The following is a 24,085-nucleotide window of genomic DNA, read 5'->3' on the forward strand; positions in this document are numbered from 1 at the left end:
AGAAAGGAAACCTGATCTTCTATGAATCAGACCTGACAGAGTGTGGCATCGATATCAGAGCAGCATCAGTGTATTCAGGAGTGTTCACACAGATCTTTAAAGAGGAGAGAGGCCTGTACCAGGACAAGGTGTTCTGCTTCGTCCATCTGAGTGTTCAGGAGTTTCTGGCTGCTTTTCATGTCCATCTGACCTTCTTCAACTCTGGAGTCAATCTGCTGTTAGACGAACAAACATCCTTGTTGTGTTTTGCATTTAGGGACAACCTGACGGATCTCTACCAGAGTGCTGTGGACAAGGCCATGGAGAGTCTAAATGGACATCTGGACTTGTTCCTCCGCTTCCTCCTGGGTCTTTCACTGCAGACCAATCAGACTCTCCTAAGAGGTCTGCTGTCACAGACAAGAATTAGCTCAGAGTCAAATCAGAAAACTGTCCAGTACATCAAGAAGAAGATCAGTGAGAATCTGTCTCCAGAGAAAAGCATCAACCTGTTCCAGTGTCTGAATGAACTGAATGATCGTTCTCTAGTGGAGGAGATCCAACAGTCCCTGAGATCAGGAAGTCTCTCCACAGAGAAACTCTCTCCTGCTCAATGGTCAGCTCTGGTCTTCATCTTACTTTCATCAGAAAAAGATCTGGACGTGTTTGACCTGAAGAAATACTCTGCTTCAGATGAGGCTCTTCTGAGGCTGCTGCCAGTGGTCAAAGCTTCAAATAAAGCCCTGTATGTAGATGCAAAACTGTATATTTTAACAATATTAAGTATGCTTAATATTTTTCTTTTGACAAAACATTTTGTTTGTCTTAATCCCTCTTCCTTCCTCAGACTGAGTGTCTGTAACCTCTCAGAGAGAAGCTGTGAAGCTCTGTCCTCAGTCCTCAGCTCACAGTCCTCTACTCTAAGAGATCTGGACCTGAGTAACAACAACCTGCAGGATTCAGGAGTGAAGCTGCTGTCTGCTGGACTGAAGAGTCCACACTGTGAGCTGAAAAGTCTCAGGTGATGATCAGGTTATATGCAACAAAATGCCAAAATATTACAACTGATCTAAATGTTGCAATGTATACATGCTAATGGAGGTGTTGCCAACATGTTAATGTGGGATTACAGTGTCTGCTAGGGTATCTGGGCAGTAGTTATCATGTACATCTTTTGCCCCACATGTTGTTTGCTGGGAATCCAAGTCTGTCAGGCTGTCTGGTCACAGAGGAAGGCTGTGCTTCTCTGGTCTCAGCTCTCAGCTCCAACCCCTCCCATCTGAGAGAGCTGGACCTGAGCTACAATCATCCAGGAGACGCAGGAGTGAAGCTGCTGTCTGCTGGACTGGAGGATCCACACTGGAGACTGGACACTCTCAGGTATGGACAGATGGACAGATGGACAGACAACAGCAGCTCCTCACACTCGGAAACAAATTTTTCAACTCAAATTTTCAACAGCAGTTCGGGAGGTTGTTAAATGTAAATGTTTCCAGAATCAAACAGTACTAGTCTGACTGTGTTTCTTCCTCCAGACTGGATCATGGCGGGAAACAGATGTTGAAACCTGGTTTGAGGAAATGTTTGTATTATTCTTCATTCATGTCAATAAAACAACACACAATTTATGTTTTAATTCAATTTTTTTGGTCGCTCTACTCACACATTTTTTATATAAATGTATCTGTTCAAGATTGAACAAACAGTAAACCCATCAGATGAGTCAGATGATAAACTGCAGCTGTGTTGTGTCTTGTTCTCTCCATCAGATGCCTGTAAACTGGAACTGGACACAAACACAGTGAACAGAAACCTCAAACTGTCTAACAACAACAGGAAGGTGACATGTGTGGAAGAGGATCAGTTATATCGTGATCATCCAGACAGATTTGATTGCCATCAACTGCTGTACAGGAATAATCTCCCACATCGTTGCTATTGGGAAGTTGAGTGGAGAGGATGGGTTGAGATCGGTGTCACTTACAGAGGAATCAGAAGGAAAGGAAACAGTGCTGACTGTCGGCTCGGAAGGAATGATCAGTCCTGGAGTCTGAAGTGCTCTGATGGTGGTTACTCTGCCTGGCACACCAACAGAGAAGTAGCAGCCCACTCCCCACCCTCATCTGACAGAGTAGCAGTGTATGTGGACTGTCCTGCTGGCACTCTGTCCTTCTACAGCGTCTCCTCTGACACACTGACCCACCTCCACACCTTCAACACCACATTCACTCAACCTCTGTATCCTGGGTTCAGGTTCTGCTCATTTAACTCCTCAGTGTCACTCTGCAAGCTGTAGGGAGGGGAGTCTCCTCATGCGTAGACCAATTACATTTTCCATCAAAATGTATTTTAAAAACAAATCAGCAGTATACTGTATGTTATTTCTCAGAGAAAGAGTTACCATCAAATTCTGTAGACTTATAATAACAAAACCTACACCTCCTACCTCCTTTATTCTTTGTGTTTTCTTACAAAATAAATTATGAATGGCAGAAACTGTCAGATCCGGATTGGGGTTGATGGCGTGGGAATTAACCACAACACCAATAATATTCTTGCTTCTGCTGACATTTTTATCAGAATACTTGTTTACTACTGAATGGAAACATACTGTATATATACTTTTTTTTGGAAGTGAAATTGTTGAAATAATGACCATTAAGTACAATGTCAATTTCTATAAAATCACCTACAGAGAATTTGTAAAACTTGTATGTATTGATTAATTTATGCAGTTATAATGTGCATACTTTCTATGATATGACCACATCTGTCTCATTGTACAACAACAATTCAACCCCTTTTATATGAGCTCTTAAATCACTGAACAAAAAAACAGACTTGTATCACTGTTGCAATATTACTGAGTAATACAACAATTGTTTATGACCATTGTTTGTTCATGTACAGCTGCTGAAATCATTGTTCACTGTGAACACTGTGAGACATACACACATGAACATGGTGGTTTTAACATCACTGCTGTGAAGAGCACTAACACTGTTACTCAGCTGTTGCCAGTAGGTGGCGGTAGCAACAAACAAATGTTATCAACGTCTTCAAAATAAAAGCATCAAAAAGAAACCTGTGTCAATGTCCTCCAATGTTCTCAGAATGTATATTGTATTATTTGAATACTAACACTGATGCATTAACATGTGAGTAGCATTTCAATGTCACGGCCAGTCGAGGTGGAGCCAGTTTTATCTGCATTATACTGGTTGGTAGTTTAATCTACAACACTTTCTTCATATTTTACACATTTATCATGAGAATATTTTATTGATCCACAGGGGAGGAAATTAGGAAACATTACAGCTGCTCACTCAAGAATGAAAATGTGACAGCAAAGAATAGAGAATAAGAAGTAAGATTATAAAACATAAAGATAAACATAAAATATAAACATGAAATAAAAAATATTTTAAAAATCCTTATAATCAGATATATATAGATAATAAATTAAGGTATGTATAGAAATATGTAAGGATCCCATACAGAAATGTAATATATGACATATATGTCCCTATATCAAGAGTAATTGCCATATATGTCACTTATTTTATTATCACATATATACATCTTCTGAATATATAAAGATATAAGTTCATAACATACACTGCTGCCCACAAAGTTGGAATAATTTTGTTTTCAGACACAATCCTCTGTAATCACTTTGGAAGAGATTGACTACTAAAGTTTTGAGAAGATATACACTTTATCTGTCAAGAATAAATCACATTGTCACAATCATTTAATGGAAAGAGGTAAAAAATATTTTATTCCAACTTTATAAGCAACAGTGTAGATGAAATAGCAATTGTAAAATGTGTATATGTACAAATATTAAAGAAATGTCTATATGATGAATGTGTGTATAGTATAATAAGTTGGGAGCATATATGTTAACGCTATTTATTAAATCATATATGCAAGCTCATTAAAACAACAAGCATATAAAATTCTATATGTTTATATTTTTTTCTTATTATTTTTAAACATGTTTATCTTCCCATTCTAGGAAACTGGTCTCAGACTTTTGGACCCTGCTGTTTATAGTATCAATATGTACTGACGGACTTTGGGATGGATATATATTTATTTAACATATGTCTGCAATATAATCATACATACATAAACATATATGGACTAACATACATGATAATATATTAAATGATTCTACTTCTAATAGGTTTCATATATAGATTTTACATATATGTTGGTACTTCATATGTAAGTATATGTCATATATGGAAATTCAATAGGCCTATATGTACATATATTACATTTGCGTATGGGATATGTGCCTCTCCTGTTGAAAGGTGATAGTTGTCTGAAACAACAGTAGATTTAATAGTAGATATAATTACACTTGGTATTGCACATATCACATCTTTTATTTGTAAAATGATCATTTAAATTTAGTCATAAAAGGTTCAATAGTTGCCTCTTAAATGTATTAGAGTAAAGCAGCACATATGTAAAGTAGTTATAACTGCAGTACTTGAGTAAATGTACTTAGTTACTTTCCAGCGCTGCTGGGGAAATGACTTGCAGCAGAAAGAAACTTCCGCACTTTACACTCATTATGTGATTTTGGTCCCTGAAAACACCAGCGGAGTGAGAGCTCTCTCTGCGCCCCACCTTCTCCGTGTCTCCGCCCTCCTCGCTGCAGCTTCCTCAGGTGTCTGAAGCAGGAGGACGGAGGAATGTGACGGGACGATCCGTGCGCTGCTCCGGGCCTCACCCCAACCTCAACCTCTACTGCGGACCAGGTCATGGAAACAAATCCTCAGTACCCGACCCGGAGTGGATTCAAAGTCTGACCGAAGCCTTCAGCTATGAGGAGGAGCGCGTCCTGGACCCAGGAGAGGATCTTTGGTGGCAGTTTCTGACCGTTTGGATCAGTTTGAGTCAGTCCAGGTGTGGCTGCTGTACCTGAGGCTGCGGCGGGTTTGACTCTGTATTAGTGTAAGAGTTTCTAGAGTTCCTCCGCTTCAGGACGGATTGTGTGTTTCGGGGGGATCAACATGCCGGAGCTGATCAGTGTGACAGAGTTTATTGCAGAGACTAATGAGGACTACAAAGCTCCAACCACCTCCAACTTCACCACCCGGATGTCCCACTGCAGGAACGCGGTGGCGGGTCTGGAGGAGGTAAGAGGACACACACTAGGAAATAACCTGAAGCATGTAGAAGCTGCACATTATCACAGGTGTAGTGTTAATAAAGAAACTAAACTACAGGCAGTGGAAGAAGAACTGAAAAATAAGAAACTCAAGATCTTATGTTTTACATTTCTCTTCAAACTTGTGCTGGTTTGATGAAAACAGATTGTTTCAGGGTGTAAATGTTGCACATAGAAAACAGGTTTTAAACTGTGTTTCTGAGGGTAAATCTGCAGATGAAGTGTGTGCCAGTGTCTCTATCCTCCACCTCTTCATTTCCAGGCAGTAAAAGATTGAAAAAAAGTGTGTTTTTTAGTGAAAAGAGGAACAGAGAGACACACTTCCTCATGCACTTTAGCAGTAGTTGGGTTGAGCTCAGAGCTGAGGCTCCTGCTGCTGCTCGACGTGTCGTAAGACTTGACAGAAGCTAGGCTACCTCTTTGTTTTGCAACACAACCGTGATCAGGCATATGTGTTAACAGAACTGATATGAGGAACTGGCAGTTAAAGGTCAAAGGTCAGTGGTTAAAGAGATGCAGTGTGAGTCAGGAGCATGTCAGTGCTGTTGGACATGGTGCTACAGTCACTTCATGCTGACTCCCACAGCTCAGAGGGTTTCCTGTGGTTGTTCCAGGGGTCTGTGGTGTACTTCCAGGATCCTAGCAAGGTTTCCAGGTGTTTTAGTGTTTTAGCATTAATATTATTCATTTTGCACTATTTAAAATACACAGAAAATGACAAAGAGAACAAATAGCATACAGTGCATGGACAGGCAAACAGCCCAATGGGCTTATTTAAAGCCTCCACCTAAGGATGTAGAAATACCACAATGATAAAAAAAAAAATTACAAAATAAACTTACAAGAAAATAATGTGACTTCATAAAAATGATGAGAAAATTTCAATTTAATTTCAAAATAAAATGAACTGCAATAATACAATAATATCAAAATAAGAGCAGAAAATGTGAGACTGTGATGTGTGTGCAATATGAGCAGAACAAACAATACATGTGAAAAACAGCTATAAAACAGCAGTTAAATGGTCTTTTAAGCATCTATTGTAATGTTTTATAGAGGAGCAGTATTTTGCCAAATGAAAATGGTGAAAGGTGATAGCAATTCCATAATTTGATGCCACTAAATCTTATTGAAGATTTTAAGACGCTTTCAAGGCTTCTTGAGGTCCTGGTGAAGTTTTAAGGGCGACTGAGTGGTTGAAAAAGCTTCAGAGCAGAAAATGTGAGACTGTGATATGTGTGCAATATGAGCAAAACAAACAATACATGTGAAAAACAGCTATACATCAGCAGATGTTTCTTGTGAATAACAAACTCAAACTGTTAAAAGTGTTTTTGATAAGTCAAAATGTCTCTAACCCACACCTCCAGTCTGGCTCCACTGAGTCGAGTACAAGCTTTGATAACCCTGACTCCGGTTAGCTTTTGTTAACGTCATCAGCCGAGGGGTTCACATACTTTGTCTGTGATAGGTTGAAATATGTTTTCAATATGGAAAAAAACAACACGATGATTTGTGTGTTATTAGTTGAAATAGATTGTGTTGGTTTATTATTGTACCTTAGATTAGATCTGAAATTTATACAGAAATGCAGATAATTCAAGCTTTACTTTCACAATAAAGTGTACTCATAGGAAAGTGTATCTTAATTTGTATTAATTATATATTGCATCATGATTAGAGTATTTGTACAATCATTATGTCCAAGATAAAACATGTAAGGTCAAATATAAAGAATAAAAAAAATATTTCTCTAGATGTTTTTACTGAATATTTTAACATCACACCTGAAAAAGTGATGTGACGTTTTTAGAAATCACAAGTCAGGACCGATTATTGTGTCTTCCTCCTCCTGTTGCATGCTGGGACATACCCACCCAGAGGACCTTGGGGCGATGACACAGCCTCACCCGTCTGATCGCGTCCCAACAAAAACCTAAGTCACCCCCCCCGTCTCTCCGTTTATCCCTCCTCTCTCTCTCTCTTTCCTTTTTTCTGACCTTTTCTCTCTGTCGTTCGCTCCTCCTCCTCCTCATCCTCCTCCTCCTCCTCCTCCTCTCCGTCTAGTTCGGTTTTTAAAGCTCCTCTGTGCTTCAGTCTTGTCTCGACTCGTCTGTGTGAAGTTAAACACCATGTGAGAGGAAAGTACCGGCGTTCTCCAGGAGAAATACACCTGGGAAACCACGTCGATGTAATCCTCTGCCATGATTACAGAGACCAGATTTCCTGTTTAAACAATATTTAAGAAGGGAGAGCTCTAACCTGGTTACTCAAACACCGATCAGCCACGGTATTAAAACCAGTTACCTGTTTTAAAGTGACACCAGAAAGCTTTTCAACCTCCCCACCCTCCCTCTTAGCTTCCAAGTGGAGTTAAAAGGGTAGTTTGGGTTTTTTGATGTAGGGTTATGTGAGGTCCTCGTGAATAATCATTGCATTACCTGCAGCACGCTCCCAGTTAGGAAAGCCGACCAGGACACCAGCAGACTAGAGCTATGTGTTGCTGTGCACGGGGACACCAGAAAAAACGGGGTTTAGACATTTTTAAAAATGGCCACTGAATCAATCCAATATCTGTTTAAATGTAGCTTCATGTAGAATATTTTCAGCAGTTTATCTTCCCGTGAAAACAGCAGTTTCCTTTGGCACTACATTTTTTCATCTGCTGATGTACTGTATTCCTACTCCCAGGCAGAGCTACAGAGCGTACTGTACTACACCGCTTTCTGATTCACTCAGCTGACCCGCGGCTGCAGTGTAATACAGTGCGCTTGTGTGTAGGAACAGAATCTACAGCAGGTAATGTACCAACTATTCATGAGTACCTCACACAACACCACATCGAAAAACCCCAAACTATCCCTTTTAAAGTTGCCGCCACTGTTGCAAAGATGAATAGAATAGAAATAGGGCTGCAATTATTTTTGGCAGATATTGTGATTGCGATTTCAGTTGGAATGGTCGTTTTTGTGATGTGATTTTTGTTGGTCTTGTACCAAACAAACATGTTCCTTTACATCTAGAGAATATGATTTGTAGGCCGGACGTCTCTGTAGCACGCAGCACACAATGCACAACAATGTGACACGTTTTACCTTTATCAGAAAAATTGCAGTTCCTGTGATTTGGATGGTGCATTTGGCCACATTGAGATTTAGATTATATTTTGATCAACCGTTCAGGTCTAAACCAAATATAGTATTAAATTAAACATTTTAAAATGGCCAGAAAACATGCTTGTGTCTGGCTGCTAGCAGTAGCATTAGCGACATGGCTGATTCCTGAAGAAACAAACGTAAGAATCACAGTTTGAACTAGAAACCTTGATCTCAGTGCTGTGATAAAGACAGATTTAAACAACTGGTTGTAATAATAAGTAGGCAGGGTTTGTTACTTATTGATTGAGTAGAAATAAGGCCACAGAGTGTTGGGTTGGAGATCTCTCCAGAGTCAGATATCAAGACTACTGGGACAAATCCTGGTGGATAGGACAAAAAATCCACAAGGTATTTACTGGCCTTCTCTGGTCCCAGTGGGTAAATCCAGGGCTGAATTTCTGTCCCAGTCTGACCATAGCTCTCCATCAAGTTAATGCCTGTCTGAGGTTCTTTTCCTCCTCTGACATCAGGGCTCTTTCTCTTTTGCTGGGTTTTCCTCTTAAACTAAATATCTTTTGGTTTTGGACAATAACGAGTTAAGACACTTCTGCCATGGAGTCAGTGAACCCTGTGTTTTCAGACTGTAATTATTTACATTCAGTCAAACTGTCTCCATTAAAAGTTGCTGAATCAGCTATGATCAGTTCCTGTTTGCAGCGTGCCCAAGGATGTTCAGTCAACTGTCATTGAATCACTGTGATGCTGAAGGAAACTTAAAAACGTGATGATTCTCAGGCAAGTTCTGCAGCTATTTTAAGCAGGTTTGAGGATGTTTATTCACAATGCACATCAGACATATTGATGATATTGTATATAATGAAAATGTAAATCACACTGAATCGAAAAATACAATCTTTATGTCTATGTGTTCAGATTTGACTGAGTTATGACTCAGAAAAGAAGGAGTAGCTTGCACCTCCATGAGCTGCAGCTCCACCTGCTGACCGTGTTGGGGAGCTGTCAAATCACTGACCAAAACTTCAATAACTGACCCCCTTTTCTCTGTAGGACCCCTGCACCTTTCCCCTTCACATCACTCAGTATCTTTGCCTCATGTCAACCTGGTTGTCTGTTACGAACCTGCAACGATTCAAAATGAGTTTGAGTCTAAAATCCTGCTTGACGAGTTTTTAGAAAAAATCTCGACCGGGTTCAGTTTGTGAAACGTTCGCCTGTGTTCGCAGTCATTCAGTCAAACAGTAACTGATCTTCTGGACTGTCTGCATGTTTCATACACTGAGTCACTGAGCCGTGACACACTGAGGTGAAGCTGATAAAACAGCTGACAGTGTGTAGTGAAGCGAAGCAGGCCAGAGGTGTATATACATATGTATCAGGCATGTCCAGGAAGTCAAGCTGAGACGTTGCTGATGCCTTGGTTTACCACACTCTCAGCCTCAAAGTAGAAATGATGATGATGATGATGATGATGATGTAGCTCTAACTGCTGAAAATAAAAGTCTTTAATAATAGGTACATAACAGGTGGCTTTGTTTTCAAGGTTATGTTCATAATAATGTGACGAACTCTCGCTGGTATGAAAGTTTTAAGATGTGAGGGGTCATGATATGGATCCTTATAAGGGTCTCCAAATCTTCTTGAGTTCTTTTAAGAGGTGGTTAAAATGATTCTAACAGTCCATGAAGAGATGTTTGGTTTCTTGAGGGTTTTTCAGTCACCACTTATGGGGTTTGTGAAGGTCCTGAAAGGTTTTCAGGACTTCTTAAAGAGGTTCTGTAGGTTGTCAGGTTTAGATCTTACTGGATATTGTGACCTGAACACAACCTGCTGAATGTTCAGGTTAAAGTTCAAAATAGATATTCAGATGGTCATTTTCAGTTGCAGCTTTATAACACACGCAAGACAACAAAACCTCTACAGAAATTCACAGATAAATAATTAGCACACATCATCACATGTCTATTAAAAGCAGTCGCAGAGTGCCTCTGCTTTAGTGCCGTTACAGATCATCAATACACACAGACCTATTTTCATATTTGAAGACGGTTATAGAAAAGCAGATTCACCCTCGTGCTCAAACTCCAGGGGCGGTTACAGAGATACGTAGACGGGTTTGAGGTGGTTTTTAAGGTCTTACCAAGGTGTTGGGGCTAACTGCTGGTTTCCAGAGGTCCTTGAGAAATGCCCCAAGGTTCTTTCGAATATTCGAAGGAACCATGAGAAGATTTTGAACACTTTTCAAGGCTTCTTGAAGGATTTTCAGATGGTGCAGAAGATTGTTACACAAGGTTTTTAGGATTTTAATTGGATTTCATGGGCCCATGTGGAGCTTTTAATGGTCAATCCAGGATTTCCAAGTCTTCTTGTGGGATTTTAGTGGATATCTAAGAGTTTGCAAAAGGGTTGAATGATTTCATTGGTCTCCTTGTCAAGGAGGCTTTAATGGTACCTGTGGGCTTTTCAAGGATTTTCAGAAGGTGTTGACAGTTTCAAAGGGTTTTTAGGGGATTATAGGGTGTTCTAAGAGCTCCTGAGAAGATTTTAATGGTCAGTCTGGAGTTTTCAAGGCCTCTTTTCAGTAGTTATTGTGCTTGAAAGGTTTTACAGATTCTTCAGTTGTCTTGTGGAACTTTTGGGTTTTCAAGACTCTTTAAACAATTTTCAGAAGGTGCTGAAGAGGTCCCTGAAATATTTTAAGGGTTCATTTGTTGGTTCCACGGGTGAGGATTATTTGAGAGTCTTTCACTGCTCTCCAGGTATTTGTGCCATCCTGAAGAGAAAAGTCTGTTTTTAGGGAGCAGACAGTTCCACGTTTCAGTGATTAAACAAACACGAACTAAAGTTTTTCATGTCACATTTGAATCACACTTTTGTAACCTCCGTTTAGTTGATCATCACATTCCCCTGATGTCTGATGGTTAAACGTCTTTAACTCAGGTGAATGAACTCAGAAACACACACTGGTCACGACTAACAACGAGCAGGAGCACACACTTTTCAGTCTGCAGGTGTGTGTCCAGCTGCTGTTGAACAAACAGTTTGATTTGCATGAAATCAGCTGATCAGTAGCAGGAGCTGCTGACAATCAGCAAACTGATTTACATGCAGGAACATGAATTCACAAAAACACTGAGTGTGTCAATGTGATCGTTTCGCCTCGATACCATTTCACTTAAAGGACACAATTGTGTTTTTCCTTTTTTGTCTTTTAAATTTTGTCTGAAACTGTTTCCTGTTCAGTGTGTCTGTGAAACTTTATTTTAATTATTTTATCTTCTTTGCCAAATTATAATCAGTTAAAGGCCAAATCTGAGGTATTTACAGTTTAAAGGTGATATTCAAACAGCTGACTGGATTTTTAAATTGTTGTTGTGTGTGCTGCTTGCATTAATCTGCTCTCAGACCCTGGTTGTACCCTGGGATTTTCATGTACAATGTTTTACCACATTTTCCTCCTTTAATTTCAAATTTTGTAGATTTGATGGGTTATTTTCCCTTATTTTATGTTTTTATGCTAACCCTTTTTCAATTTTATTTGTATGTATTGTGTACAGTTGTACTGTTGTACAAATCAAATTCATTTTAAAATTCCTTGTCATCATTTTACAGATCATCCCCTCAGATTTCCTTCCTTCCATGTAGCCAGCGGTTTCTCTTCATTTCTATGAAAATCCAGTGTCAGAGACTTGAGAGCTCCATCACAGAGATTATATGTCAGGGTTAGTTTCTGTTTTTGAAAGTTATGCTGACATAAAGCAACACAGGAAATGTTTAGAAAACATTCACTTTCTCAAGTAAGAAAGGTCAGAAGTTGCAGAGTCTCGTCACAATGTCCATGTTTTTAATGTTGTTTGTCGTCTGGATTAGATTTTTCTGACTCTGATCATCAGATGTCACAGTGTCCTTGAATGCATCACAAAGGACAAAAATTGTGTCAAAACTCCTGCAAACACCCAGTTTATTGTGCTAAGCATTCAGTCACACACAGCTTCATCAGAGCATGGACATTTGTAAAACTACTTTTTACATAATGTTGCTTTACCAGTTGGTCAAAACATAATGAAACTAACTTTACTAACATAAAGTAAAGTTGACTAAGGTCTTTGCAGACTGAGTTTTAAAGAAGTGAAGGGAAACCCAACGGCTGCCTGAAGGAAGGACATGAATCTGAGCAGTGATGGAGGAATGTGAAGTATGTATGAAGGCTGTGGGCTAAAATGTGAAAAAACAATATTCATACAATTATCCACAGAGGAAACACTCTCTGAACCTCAGTAACCTCAGTTTCTTTATGAATGAAAATGATTTTTGTCACCGTAACATCATTTTAAACATCCGTGTGGTCGTCAAGTCACGGGACAGTGAATTATACTCACATGATGTTGGTGTGAGGCTGTTTGAAAAACAGATAAAGGCAGCACTCTGACACCAGGCCACAAAATTTATTCAAAAACACCAACATCTCTCCACAGACCGCAGTTAAAAACTTGAGCCAGAAACAGGAAGAATCATCAGTGACAGAAACAAGAAAACGCGTTATTCTGAAGGTGTTGTGCAGAGCTTCCTGTTCTGACTCTTTGTCCTCCTCAGGCTCTGGACGTGGAGCGATCAGTCCTGCACAAGATCAAGAAGTCGGTGAAAGCCATCCACACGTCTGGTCTGGGTGAGTGAGTGAGTGACACAGTTTCACCTCAGTCTCTCCAAAAATGCAAACACCTCTCACCACAAAGAGCTGCTTCCTGTCTGCTCAGTTCTGTTCACACACATTTATAAAAATTAAACTCTTTAATGTTTTTCTTTGCCTGGGTCCCTCCAGAGTCTAAGATCACCTCTGCAGTGCAACTTTATTTTCTCAAGATTCAGCTTTTCAAATGAAGTGAAAGATAAAAGTATTTTTTGAAAATATAGACTGCGTTTTCCTGTCCTACATGCATTTTTTTTTAACCCAATAAAACATGACCAAAAAAAAAAAAAGAAGTGGTTGTTAAAATATTTTCAGGTTCAGGTTTGAAAACTTTGAAAATGAAAGTGAGTTTTTAAAGTAGACTCCACAGTGTGAGAGATTCAGATTTCAGATTTCCTTTAATGGTCATTTCTATGCGTTTACATACATAAGAACACAATAACGTTCTGCTTTTAAGAACACCAGAGCAGCAAAATGAAGTGCAATAGTCAATAAATAGAATGAATAGTAACGAATGGTTGATAAAAAAGGCGATGCACTATAAAATATGTGAAGGCCCAAACGTGAGATGAGGTGACTTTACCTCAAAGCACGAATCTGCTTCATTCAGTTTCCTGAATAAGTGGGAAGGAGTAGCCTTCCTCCAGATTAGTTTTACTGTAGAGATCCATTCCATCATCTATTAATCTGCTAGTTATTCTCTCAATTAATCGATTACTGGTTTTTATCCATAAAATGTCAGAACATTGTGAAAAATATCGGCTCAAGGTCAAATTTTCAAACAGCCCAGAATCCAAAAATATTCATTTTACTGTCGTGTTTTGTGTAAAAAAAAAAAAAAAAGTATCTAAAATGATTAATGGATTATCAGATAGTTGTTGGTTAATTTTCTGATGATCAGCTAATGGATTAATCCACTGATCATTGCAGCTCTTGTAGCTCTGGTCGAGATTCTTCTTTTTTTGTTGTTTTTTTCCCGCCCAGATAAAAGATGATTTTAATGATAAATAAAATTCAACAAAAGTAGAAACTGTAACTTTGAATCCAGGTCATTGAAAATGTCCTGGAAATGTCCTGGAGAGTCATTAGTCAGAAACAGAGGGGACCCAGCAGCTGGTGGTGCGTTCAGGTCGCGGTGAGCTTGTGTTCAGGTAGGTGGAGTCTCACCTCCAAACATTCCCGTCATACCGACCTCCTGTCCCAGCATGCCTAGGGAAAGGACGCCCGCCTGCAGGACCTACCCGTGTGTAGGAGAGTAAGAAGAGACCCAATCCCACCGAATGTGTTCAGCAAACAAACGCAGACAAACATTTATTTGCTCTAAAAAAGGCGGTTGTCCGGAGGACTCGTTCTTCACGCTGCCATCAGGAGAATCTGATGTCAGAGAAAATCAATCAATCAAACAAACAAACAAACAAACACGACGGAGTGAAGCTGATGAACTGTGCTGAGTGTCAAAACCATTACACGGCCAAAAGTATGTGGACACCAGCACATTGCAGCTATTGTGTTATACAGTGTTAAAAATTTACTGTCAGCTTTTATCACTCAGTGACTCCTGATCTTGGCTTCTTAATGCTGAGTATCTGACAAACAATTCCTTCTCAACGCACATCCAGACACGCACAGGAACACACACAAACACAAATTGTATGTACTGCATATAGTTCTCAATCATTTTTCCACATTTCCTCTAATTTGTTGTAAGGTTGTCGTGTATAATATTTGATATCTGTGTAGAACAGAGTCAGTGTGGATCAGCCGTGAGCAAGAGTCAGACAGCCTCTCCTCATCTCCGCTGTCGACTAAACACTGACCTGCTCTAAGTTTTCTCAATAAAATCTAAAATTATACTAGAAATATAAAGTAGATGCAGTTTTAGGTTTAAAATCTGGGAGGGAATTATTGTTGCTGCTGTTACAGACTGAAATAACCACCAAGATTTAGAAAAGGTAGAAAATCCTCACATTGTGAGATGAATTAAATGTCTAAATAGTTGCTTATTAGTTTTCAGCTCCACATTCATGTTGATGAAAAGTGATAATGTAGTGTAAAGTTATGTTTGATGATTATGACGAGGAGGAGATCAATAAAGTTTTAACTTCACTTGGACTTAAATATGTAAAATATTAAAATGTTTGTACTTCGATATTAATATTTACTTCTATATATTTTGTTATAATCAAAAAATCTTATGTTGAAACAGTGTCTTAGTCCGTCTCTCTACACTTTCTGTCTCTGGCTCTCAGCTGCGAGCTCATTGGTTCCTACAGAAGTCATCTTTAAATCTTTAAAAACATTTCTTTCTTTTTTTTTTTTATCAAACAAACAGGTGGAAATATATAAAGCATTTGTTGGGGACTATTTTCAGCGGCGGATTAATCCACATTTGGTGCTCTAGCAAGTATTTGTGGCAGCAGGACAGAGTGTGTGTGACAGAGTCAAGTTAAACTACAGTGTGTGTGTTCATGGTGATGCAGGTGATACAGATGTGTTTTAATAGCAGTCTGTGGCTCAGAAGAATAACATGTATCACTTGTTAGAAGGAGACAGTCAGTGTTGGTTTGAGTTTATCAAACAGAGTGAGACATCCCTGCTCTCTGTCATCATTTCCCATGATGCCCATGTGATGGTGAGAGTGAAGAGGCAAGAGGAACAAACAGAAATCTTCCTGCTTCAGGTTGTGAAAGTAAAAAAATTGAATAAAAAATGAAAGTGATGCTGAGGACAACAGACGACTGTGTCCAAATATGGACAAATAATATATTTATTGATAGATTAAAATAATGTGTAAGTGTAACACTGACTTGCTGTGTTTTTATGGATGGATTTCATGGAAAATGGATTTACAAAAACAGCATCAAACTCTCATTAAATAAACCATTTAGAAATAAATAATAGAATTTGAAAAACTTTTTAAAAAGCAATTTTAAAAATGGGAATACATTCCTGGATTCGTTGTTCAATTTATTTATTCATGATTTATTAAATGTATTTCTAAATGGTTTATTTAATCAGTGGTTTATGCCATTTTTGTAAATCCATTTTTAAATCTGAAGTATTTAGGAGTTGAATTGAAGTATTGATGGATTAATCGATCATTTATGAATTCTTTTTACAATTCCTATTTTTTATGTCTATTAAGAAATGAAATTAGGACATGCTTTATTACCTTTCCTGTGACGTCCCTCCGCGCAACTGAAGGAATCTAACTTCGGACAAAAAAAGCAAAATGAGGTTGTAGACTAAATCTACTAAAGCTACACCACATCCACATTATCATCTGTTTCCTGTGTGTTTCAGCTCATGTGGACTATGAGGAGCAATACGTCCAGGCCATGGAGAAGTTCGGGGACAACTGCGTCTCCAGACAGGACTCCGAGGTTGGCTCCGCATTCATCAAGTTTGCCGTCTTCACCAAAGAGCTGACGGCGCTCTTCAAAAACCTGGTGAGGAGCTGGTTTCAGGCTTTAAATGTAAACTGTCATCAGTCAGTGCTGCATCTCTGGATTCAATGACCCGCAGTCTGTGTGTTGCTTTCAGCTTTAACACAACTTCTCTGTTTGCAGTTGCAGAACATGAACAACATCATCACCTTCCCTCTGGACAGTCTGCTGAAGGGAGACCTGAAAGGAGTCAAAGGGGTTTGTGTTTCACTTTCCTCTGTCCGTCTGAAAGCTTCAAACCACCACACAGTCTCAGATAGACTGATTAGTCATGGTGGACTTTCTGCAGGTCTGGAAAAAGTCTGGAGTTCATTTGACCTTAGAAGGTTTTAAATTTCACTTACAAAGGTCTTCAGATTCAGATTCAGACAACTTTATTTATCCCAAGAAGGCAATCCCTTTGCAGGTTATTCACACAACTTAAAAACTCACAGGCAGCAGATCAACATACTTCAATACAAGAAACAACAAGCAGCAATAAGTAAAATAAATAAGAATAAAACAAGTAAAATGGATGGATATAACACATTATGTTACAGTTTCTATATAAATATAAATGCATAAATGACTGAATTGAAAAATGTAGATTTAAATATATCATTTAAAATGAGAACTGTCTGCAGTTAGTAGCCTGACAGCAGAAGGAATGAAGGGCTTGGAGTATCGGTTTGTTCTCCTAAGGTCCTGAATGTCTCCTGCTGTTGACAGTATCGTTCGTTATAACGCTTGGCTATTTGTCAGGAGACGGTTGTTCAGACTCACTGACTCATAAAGGACAAGGCTCCTTTTTTTTTTAGTCTCCTTGTGGTCAGTTTTCAGAGCCTGTAGGCCTGTCCGGTAACCCATACATGGATCCAGGTCATGTTAATTGATTAATTACATTCTAAGGAAAGAAACAAGCAAAAAAAAAAAAAAGAAAAGAAAATCATTAAAAAGTCTTCAATTTAACTGCAGAAAGCTAACCATTATTTTCATTATCAATAAATCTGCCAGATATTTGCACATTAATGGATTATTTGTCTATAGAATGTCAGAAAATAGACAGAATCCAACATGACTTTTTTTGTTTGACCATCAGTGAAAAACTCAAAGTTCAAGTTCATTTTTTTTGTTTTAAAAATGATACATTTTTCAATTATCTTCGAATATTTTTAAGTATATTCTTCAAATACTTTAAATATTTCAACTAAAAATATTAATTCCGGGATGAAGCTGCTGCAAATGAAAAATATCTTGAATATAATGTTGAATACTGAGAATTAAACATATAGTCTGCTTACAACACCCATAACAAGTTCAAAACTAAAACCTTATAAAGAAAGAAAGAAACATTTTAAGTTGTAGCAATATGTCACTGACACAAATATTTGTTTGTTCTATAATAAAAATGTGAAAATTGAAGTTTAATATAGTTGAAAATTTGACCTGTGCTTAGAATTTTTGTATATTTTTTCTCTTTCTCAGCTTCTTTTGAGACATAAATCATCTTTATAACCAACTACAGAGGTTTATTTGTAGACTTTATGTCCTTCAGATCCAATATCAAATAAAAAGAAAACGGTAAAATAAAACATACGTATCCTCAGCTGTAAAGGACGCAGCTCCCTCCTGTTTTTATCAGTTAAAAAAATTTCACACTCTCTTTATCATGTGGAAATGTTTCCTGAGCGACTCACAGGTCAAAGTCTCTCTCTCTGTTTGTTGTTATGAATCACAGCTGTGATGTGATTGGTCGGAGCTCAGACTAATTATGTGACGCCTCTGCCTCCTTCAGGATCTGAAGAAGCCGTTCGACAAAGCCTGGAAGGACTATGAGACCAAACTGTAAGAAAAACAAAACCACGATATCAGTTTTTTGCCTCACACACACTTTCTTTCTCACACTTTCTTCTTACTTAGACAAGTTGTCTTCATAACTGTAATCTGCCCTGAAGGAACAGCCTGTAGTTAGCTTTCAAGTTTCTACTTTATTGATAAATTACAAAAAAATCTCCTGTTGTCAATAGGTGAGATTGGATGTTGTTACAATATTTTTATTCATTAGTTTTCTCAAAATTATGAGTTGATCAATTTGTTTTCTTGTGATAACAAGATAATAATTATCTTGTTATTTCCTGAAGACAATAAATATCTTGTTTTCATAACAAAACAAAAGATTCTTTCTTAAGATAACTTGATTATCCTATTATCATGAGAAAACTGTCCTAAGATAATGGATGAAATAAAATCATGGCAACCATGACAGTTTTCATTATTTTTTTTATTTATTTATTTTCTACATTGTACAATTAGTTAGCTAATGTATTATATATTTATTTATTTTATTTTTAATTTTCAAATTCTAAGTTGCAAAGTGCTGTACAGTAGACAGGAAATTAAAATCAATAAATAATAAAACCATTAGATTTTTTCATAAAATTCATCCTGACCAATTCCAGTAAAAACTAGAACTTTTGCGTGTGTTTGTCTGCCTCCGCCACTCTAGTTTCAGGTTACATCCCTGTTTATCTAGAGTCATATAAAATATTTGCCATTTTTACCACCTTGACCTTTGACCCCCAAAATCTAATCAGTTCATCCTAGTGAATGTCTGTGCCAAATTTGAAGAAGTTCCATCAAGGCATGTGTCCACGAGACACGTCAAGTTGTCGAAGAATTATCAGCAAAATTGAGTAACAAAAACTACATTTTAATGGCTCAGTAGAACTGTAAGATGCAGGATTTACTAAGGCCATATTTAATGTCTTAGCTAATATTTTTTTTTCAATGTGACCTTTGACCTCTGCAGAGCAAAGATTGAGAAGGAGAAGAGGGAGCACGCCAAGCAGCACGGGATGATTCGGACCGAGTTCCATGGAGGCGAAATCGCAGAGGACATGGAGAAGGAGAGGCGAATCTTCCAGCTGCAGATGTGCGAGGTGAGGTCAGACAGAGGTCAGAGGTCACCTGATCCTTGTTATTTCTTTATTGTTTTTATTAATCAAATTTTAGAGAAAGTCATTATCTACATCTTATGTGTCTCCTTCTGTCTTTCGTTTCTGCTTCGTTGAAAGAGAGAAAAAAACAACACATATACTGTTTGGTTAAGGAACAGTTATAATCCCTGCTCTGGTGTTTTATGGCTGTGCTGGTAAAAAACATTATGGCACATTTTCCCAGAATCCAGCATATTTGGTGTCTTCGGACACTTTTGGACAAAAAACTTTTGAGACCCAGAGTTCACCAAAGTCTGTTTTTATTTCACAATTATTTCCAGTGTTTTATTTTCTTACACAAAGTGTTTCTGTGTCAATCAAAAAGAAGCATTGTCAGTTATTTGATTTGTCTTAATTAATTCAAAATTGCTGTAATTAAATAAAAATGACCTGACAAGCTATTTTATTGTTGAAAAGAATCTGGATTATTTCACAGTTCCTTTGTTGCTTCGTCTTTTTTATTATTATTATTATTATTATTATTAGCATGAATCTTTATATCATAATGTTTAATTTATTTATTCAATAAAACTGGACAGACAGGAAATTGTGAATTTTCTCGTGTCTGGTTTCGCTCTGCAGTATCTCCTCAAAGTGAACGAGATCAAGGTGAAGAAAGGCGTCGACTTCCTCCAGAACCTCATCAAGTATTTCCACGCTCAGTGCAAGTAAGTCACACAAACACGTTCAGAGCCACCAGAGGTCGTTTGTCATTATTCAGTATCTCTACAGACACAAACAGAGATCATTTATCATTTCATTTAGAGACAAAGAAATAATAATAAAATGAGCAAAATATGCGAGGGAATTCAAACTATACACATGTAATCAGTTCACTCCATATTATTTTTCTTAAAGTTTTTATTGTGGAAATAATTTATTAAATATTTAGAGATTCGTGCTTTTTATTTATTTTTTCTGTATTATTTCTGTATATTGTTGGTCAGTTTGTGCAGTTTTATTTTGAATGTGTGTACATTTATTTTGGACTCCAGATTTCCCACTTAACTGTTTTCTCATGTCTTGTTCAGTTTTTTCCAGGACGGACTGAAAGCTGTGGAGAGTCTGAAACCCCACGTAGAGAAACTGGCCACAGACCTGACCACGGTGAGAACGCAGCTTAAGACGACTGCAGGGGTTTTTAGTGTAGTGCAGGGAGAACAGAGATTATACTGAGCAATTAAAGGGTCATTTCACCCCTCTTTTCTATTTAATTATATAAGATGTAATTAAATGTAATTAATTGTTGGCTGCCATGAATGAAGAAAAAAAACTTTTTAAATACGACTTTAGAGCTTTAGACACTTGTCGCCTGTAATATAAAAATAATATATAAATATATATATTTCCATCAGTGGTGGAAACATACATATTAGTAGATCAATAATAATGATCCAATTATATCATAATATAAAACTGATAGGAATTTCTGCATGACTACGTTGTGTCCTGATATGCAATGACAATTAAGTATCTTTCTATCTATAATCAGATACTTTTAAGAGCATTTGGTCTCTAATACTTTTCATTTACATTTTAATTTTTTTAATGATTTTACAGTGTGGTTTTGCTACTTTTACTTAAGTAAATGAATTTGAATATTTCTCCCGCCTCTGATTTTCTTGCCTCCTTCTGTGTCCTTCAGATTAAACAGACTCAGGATGGAGAGAGGAAACAGCTGGCTCAGCTCCGAGACGTCCTCAAGGCTTCACTGCAGTCGGAGCAGAAGGAGGTGGGAAAGCAACTACAACTCCCAGGTTGCATTTCACCAAGAAATCTCCAATCATTGATCTTAAACTTCTGTTTCTAACAGTTTTGGTTGATGATTGATGATGATTTCAGTAACTACACCATCATCTTTTATTCACAAATTCAACGATGAAGCATTTTGAATTTTTGATTAGCTTCTTCTCCATAGCAAGAGTGGCTGAGGCTTATGGATATTGTAGTATTTAATAAATAAAATATACTTTTCGTCTTTATGCTGATTACAAATTTGAACACATACTCTAAGTACACAAATCTAAACAAACACGTTTTTTTGTTTGTTTTTTTGTAAAATATGAATTTGAATTTCCGTTTGGCTTCAACAACTAAACCTGACTGATGGGAGAAAGAATAACCGACAGTTTTTAATTTTAGGAGTTTTTGCTAAGGGCCTACTGGGTGCCATGTTGGCCCCTCCCCAGCTTCTTAAGAAAAACATCTTGAAACCTACTGACTGTGAAAGTCAATTGCTAATATTCATGGTCTTCAGAGGATGATGTTTTGAGATTTTGTTAAGCTCCAGACTTTATTCCATACAAATTTAGCTTCTCCACAAGACAGAACAAAATCTGCTGCTGCTGCTGATTTCCATGAATCATCCTGATCTCATTCCTGCTCCTCAGAGGATGAACCTTTGAGATTTTTATGACTGTACAAGCTTTTCTCTAGCATCACATGTTGTTTGTTCAAATTGTGTCTACAATGAAAACTGCAGCCTCCAGGGGGCGCTATCAGGACCTCAGATTAGAAGGTTAATGTGGCGTGGTCTTCACAGGACTCCCAGGCGAAGCAGAGCGCAGGTTACAGCCTCCATCAGCTGCAGGGAAACAAGGCCCACGGCACCGAACGCTCCGGAGTCCTCTACAAGAGAAGTGAGGGGTGAGTGAACTCAATGTCCCAGAATCCCTCAGGAAAATAACTTTATATAGAGCTCACAACAGCAGAGCTGATAACCCTTCTTCTGTGGGGTTAAATTTCTGAATTATTGACTGATGCTGTATGTTCTTAACGACATGTGTGTAAACTGTCTTCCTCAGACTGAGGAAGGTGTGGCAGAAGAGGAAGTGCTCGGTGAGGAACGGTTTCCTCACCATCTGCCACGGCACGGTAAGACACCATATCCTCTTCTCCTATTGGTCCTCCTGCATGACAAGCTCCCGCCCTCCTGCCTGCATGTCCAATCAGAAGTCTCCTTATGGGCTTAAATCTGCATCAGCTGGGGATAGACAACGTCTTTTTATTTAGCTTCTTATATTTTTTTGTTCTTTTTGTTCCTTCTGTCTTTTATTTTGAAGTTTTTACACGAAGAGTCAAACGGCCAATCAGGACAGAGCAAGCAGCAGAGGAAGAGAAAGAGGAGAAGGAGGAAGAGCATAAGGAAAAGGATGACAGAGAGAAGAGTGGGAAGAGCACAAGCTTTGGTTTTTAATTGGGGGAGGGAGTCTTCCTGTCTTCTCATCTCTGCTTCAGTTTCAGCATCTTTCTGATAGATGCAACAAATACATTAATATGTATTTTCTAATCACATAAGCAGCTGTGTCCAAGTGTACAAGATAGTGTAGTTTCTTTATGGTGATGTCCTTTGGTCCATAGTGAAACATTTCAACAACTACTGGCCACAATTTAATGATATTTGTTGTGGACAGTCCCGGTCCTCAGAGGATGAACCTTTTATTATTCTGGTGATCCGGTGATTTTTTTTTTTTCTGTGGCACCATCTTCAAGACAAAATTTAAACTTTATTTCAAGAAATATCGTCATGAAAAGTCCAGATCTTATTCCCGCTCCCCAGAGGACGAACCTTTAAGATATTAACAACTCTATGATCTTTCATCTCGCAAAATATCTTGAGACCTGGTCCGCACATTACTCATTAGACATTTAGACATTCGTGGTCCCCAGAGGATGGTTTGTAAAGACTTTGATTACTCTCTGATCTTTTGTCTAAGGCTGAGTTCAGAACAAATTTAGTTGGTTGACGGTAGCAGGAAGCCAACACACAAAAAAAAACACAGGGTCATCCAGTAAATCAACTCTACTGTATTATGTATTTAGTATCAAAAACCTCAGTGTGCTGCGTTTGACGACTGATTAACCTTTAAAATCATGAATCTGTTACTCAAACTGGATTTCATGGTATCATTGGTACCTGAAACAACACAGCTCCTTGTGTTGTTACAAACCTGTTCTCTTGTTATGTTTGCCTACGCCATCAAAGCTCAGTGTGCGCGTCCTTGAGGTTTAACGTATGTGAATGTGCAGAATTTTCTTCCTCACAAAGTTTGAAACCTGCATTGTTTGTGTCCACGCTGACTCGTTAACAGTCTTCTTCACTTCACTTCATCTGCTGGTACATTGCTGCGTTTCTTGCAGCTTCACCTCCTCCTGTAGATCAGTGGAATAGTGTGACACCTTTGGGAGTATCGTGTCACCTTCATATAGCAGTGCTAGAAGTCAGCAGCACAGAATACCATTAATGCAGGATTGATTTCAGTCTGACTCAGCGAAACATCTCACTCGTACACAAGCTATATTATAATATTCTAATGGTCAAACTTCCAGGAAGTGTCCTGATCCCAGTCCTCTTCCTGCTCCCTTTTGACTCCAACAGCTGCTAAAACCCGACATCACCTCTTTTTTTATTTGTTTTGTTACATAAAAACACTGGGGACACTAAACTAGATTAACAAACTGGCCTTGATTTAACTCATAGTTAAAGCTGTTCCAGGGCCTTGAAGGTGCCCAGGTCTCATCTAATACACAAAAAAAGATAAAAGTTTAGTGTTCTTGAGAGATTTCTTCTTGGAGAAAAATGAATCTTAATCCCAAATTTTAAAACCTGTGAGGTGCAGTGTGTTATGTGAAAACACAACCTGTCCTCCCTGGCTTTATCTTTCAGAAACATTCAGTGTCTCCCTCTGTTTGAC

The 24,085-nt window shown here is 38.2% G+C and overlaps 3 protein-coding genes across 5 annotated transcripts in view; all 3 read left to right on the forward strand.

Moving 5' to 3' along the window:
• The window catches only part of LOC147817755 (NLR family CARD domain-containing protein 3-like), a 3,701-nt gene extending 2,623 nt beyond the window's left edge, over nt 1-1,078 (forward strand). Inside the window, exons 3-4 of the mRNA XM_087180330.1 lie at nt 3-724; nt 827-1,078. Coding sequence (XP_087036456.1) covers nt 3-724; nt 827-1,004 — 900 coding nt within the window. The 3' untranslated portion in view covers nt 1,005-1,078. The remainder of the gene's footprint in view (nt 1-2; nt 725-826) is intronic.
• A 54-nt stretch (nt 1,079-1,132) lies between these two features.
• LOC111672779 (neoverrucotoxin subunit alpha-like) lies at nt 1,133-3,063 on the forward strand. The gene is made up of 3 exons (XM_023430348.2): nt 1,133-1,359; nt 1,515-1,561; nt 1,749-3,063. Exons 1-3 carry the CDS (start codon nt 1,163-1,165, stop codon nt 2,273-2,275), a joined length of 771 nt encoding a protein of 256 aa, XP_023286116.2. The 5' UTR covers nt 1,133-1,162; the 3' UTR covers nt 2,276-3,063.
• Nucleotides 3,064-4,660: 1,597 nt separating this feature from the next.
• The window catches only part of asap2b (ArfGAP with SH3 domain, ankyrin repeat and PH domain 2b), a 30,306-nt gene continuing 10,881 nt past the window's right edge, over nt 4,661-24,085 (forward strand). Inside the window, exons 1-12 of one of the 3 annotated variants that reach the window (XM_087180359.1) lie at nt 4,661-5,135; nt 12,877-12,949; nt 16,274-16,419; nt 16,540-16,614; nt 18,191-18,240; nt 19,205-19,334; nt 19,974-20,059; nt 20,423-20,498; nt 21,037-21,123; nt 21,934-22,037; nt 22,196-22,265; nt 22,454-22,558. In XM_087180359.1, the coding sequence (XP_087036485.1) occupies nt 5,010-5,135; nt 12,877-12,949; nt 16,274-16,419; nt 16,540-16,614; nt 18,191-18,240; nt 19,205-19,334; nt 19,974-20,059; nt 20,423-20,498; nt 21,037-21,123; nt 21,934-22,037; nt 22,196-22,265; nt 22,454-22,558 (1,128 nt within the window). In that variant the 5' untranslated portion in view covers nt 4,661-5,009. The remainder of the gene's footprint in view (nt 5,136-12,876; nt 12,950-16,273; nt 16,420-16,539; nt 16,615-18,190; nt 18,241-19,204; nt 19,335-19,973; nt 20,060-20,422; nt 20,499-21,036; nt 21,124-21,933; nt 22,038-22,195; nt 22,266-22,453; nt 22,559-24,085) is intronic. The other 2 variants (XM_023430250.2, XM_023430249.2) reach the window with 2 other exon arrangements.

This window comes from Seriola lalandi, unplaced genomic scaffold, assembly GCF_002814215.2.
Source record: "Seriola lalandi dorsalis isolate HSWRI2012SDOR001 ecotype SW California unplaced genomic scaffold, Sedor1 jcf7180002054901, whole genome shotgun sequence".
Taxonomy (NCBI): Eukaryota; Metazoa; Chordata; class Actinopteri; order Carangiformes; family Carangidae; genus Seriola; species Seriola lalandi.

Coding starts and splice junctions, on each gene's coding strand:
- LOC111672779 (XM_023430348.2), top strand. CDS start 1,163: ATGTTGTTTGCTGGGAATCCAAGTCTGTCAGGCTGTCTGGTCACAGAG. Junction 1,360..1,514: donor TGGAGACTGGACACTCTCAG/GTATGGACAGAT, acceptor TTCTTCCTCCAG/ACTGGATCATGGCGGGAAAC. Junction 1,562..1,748: donor GAAACCTGGTTTGAGGAAAT/GTTTGTATTATT, acceptor TCTCTCCATCAG/ATGCCTGTAAACTGGAACTG.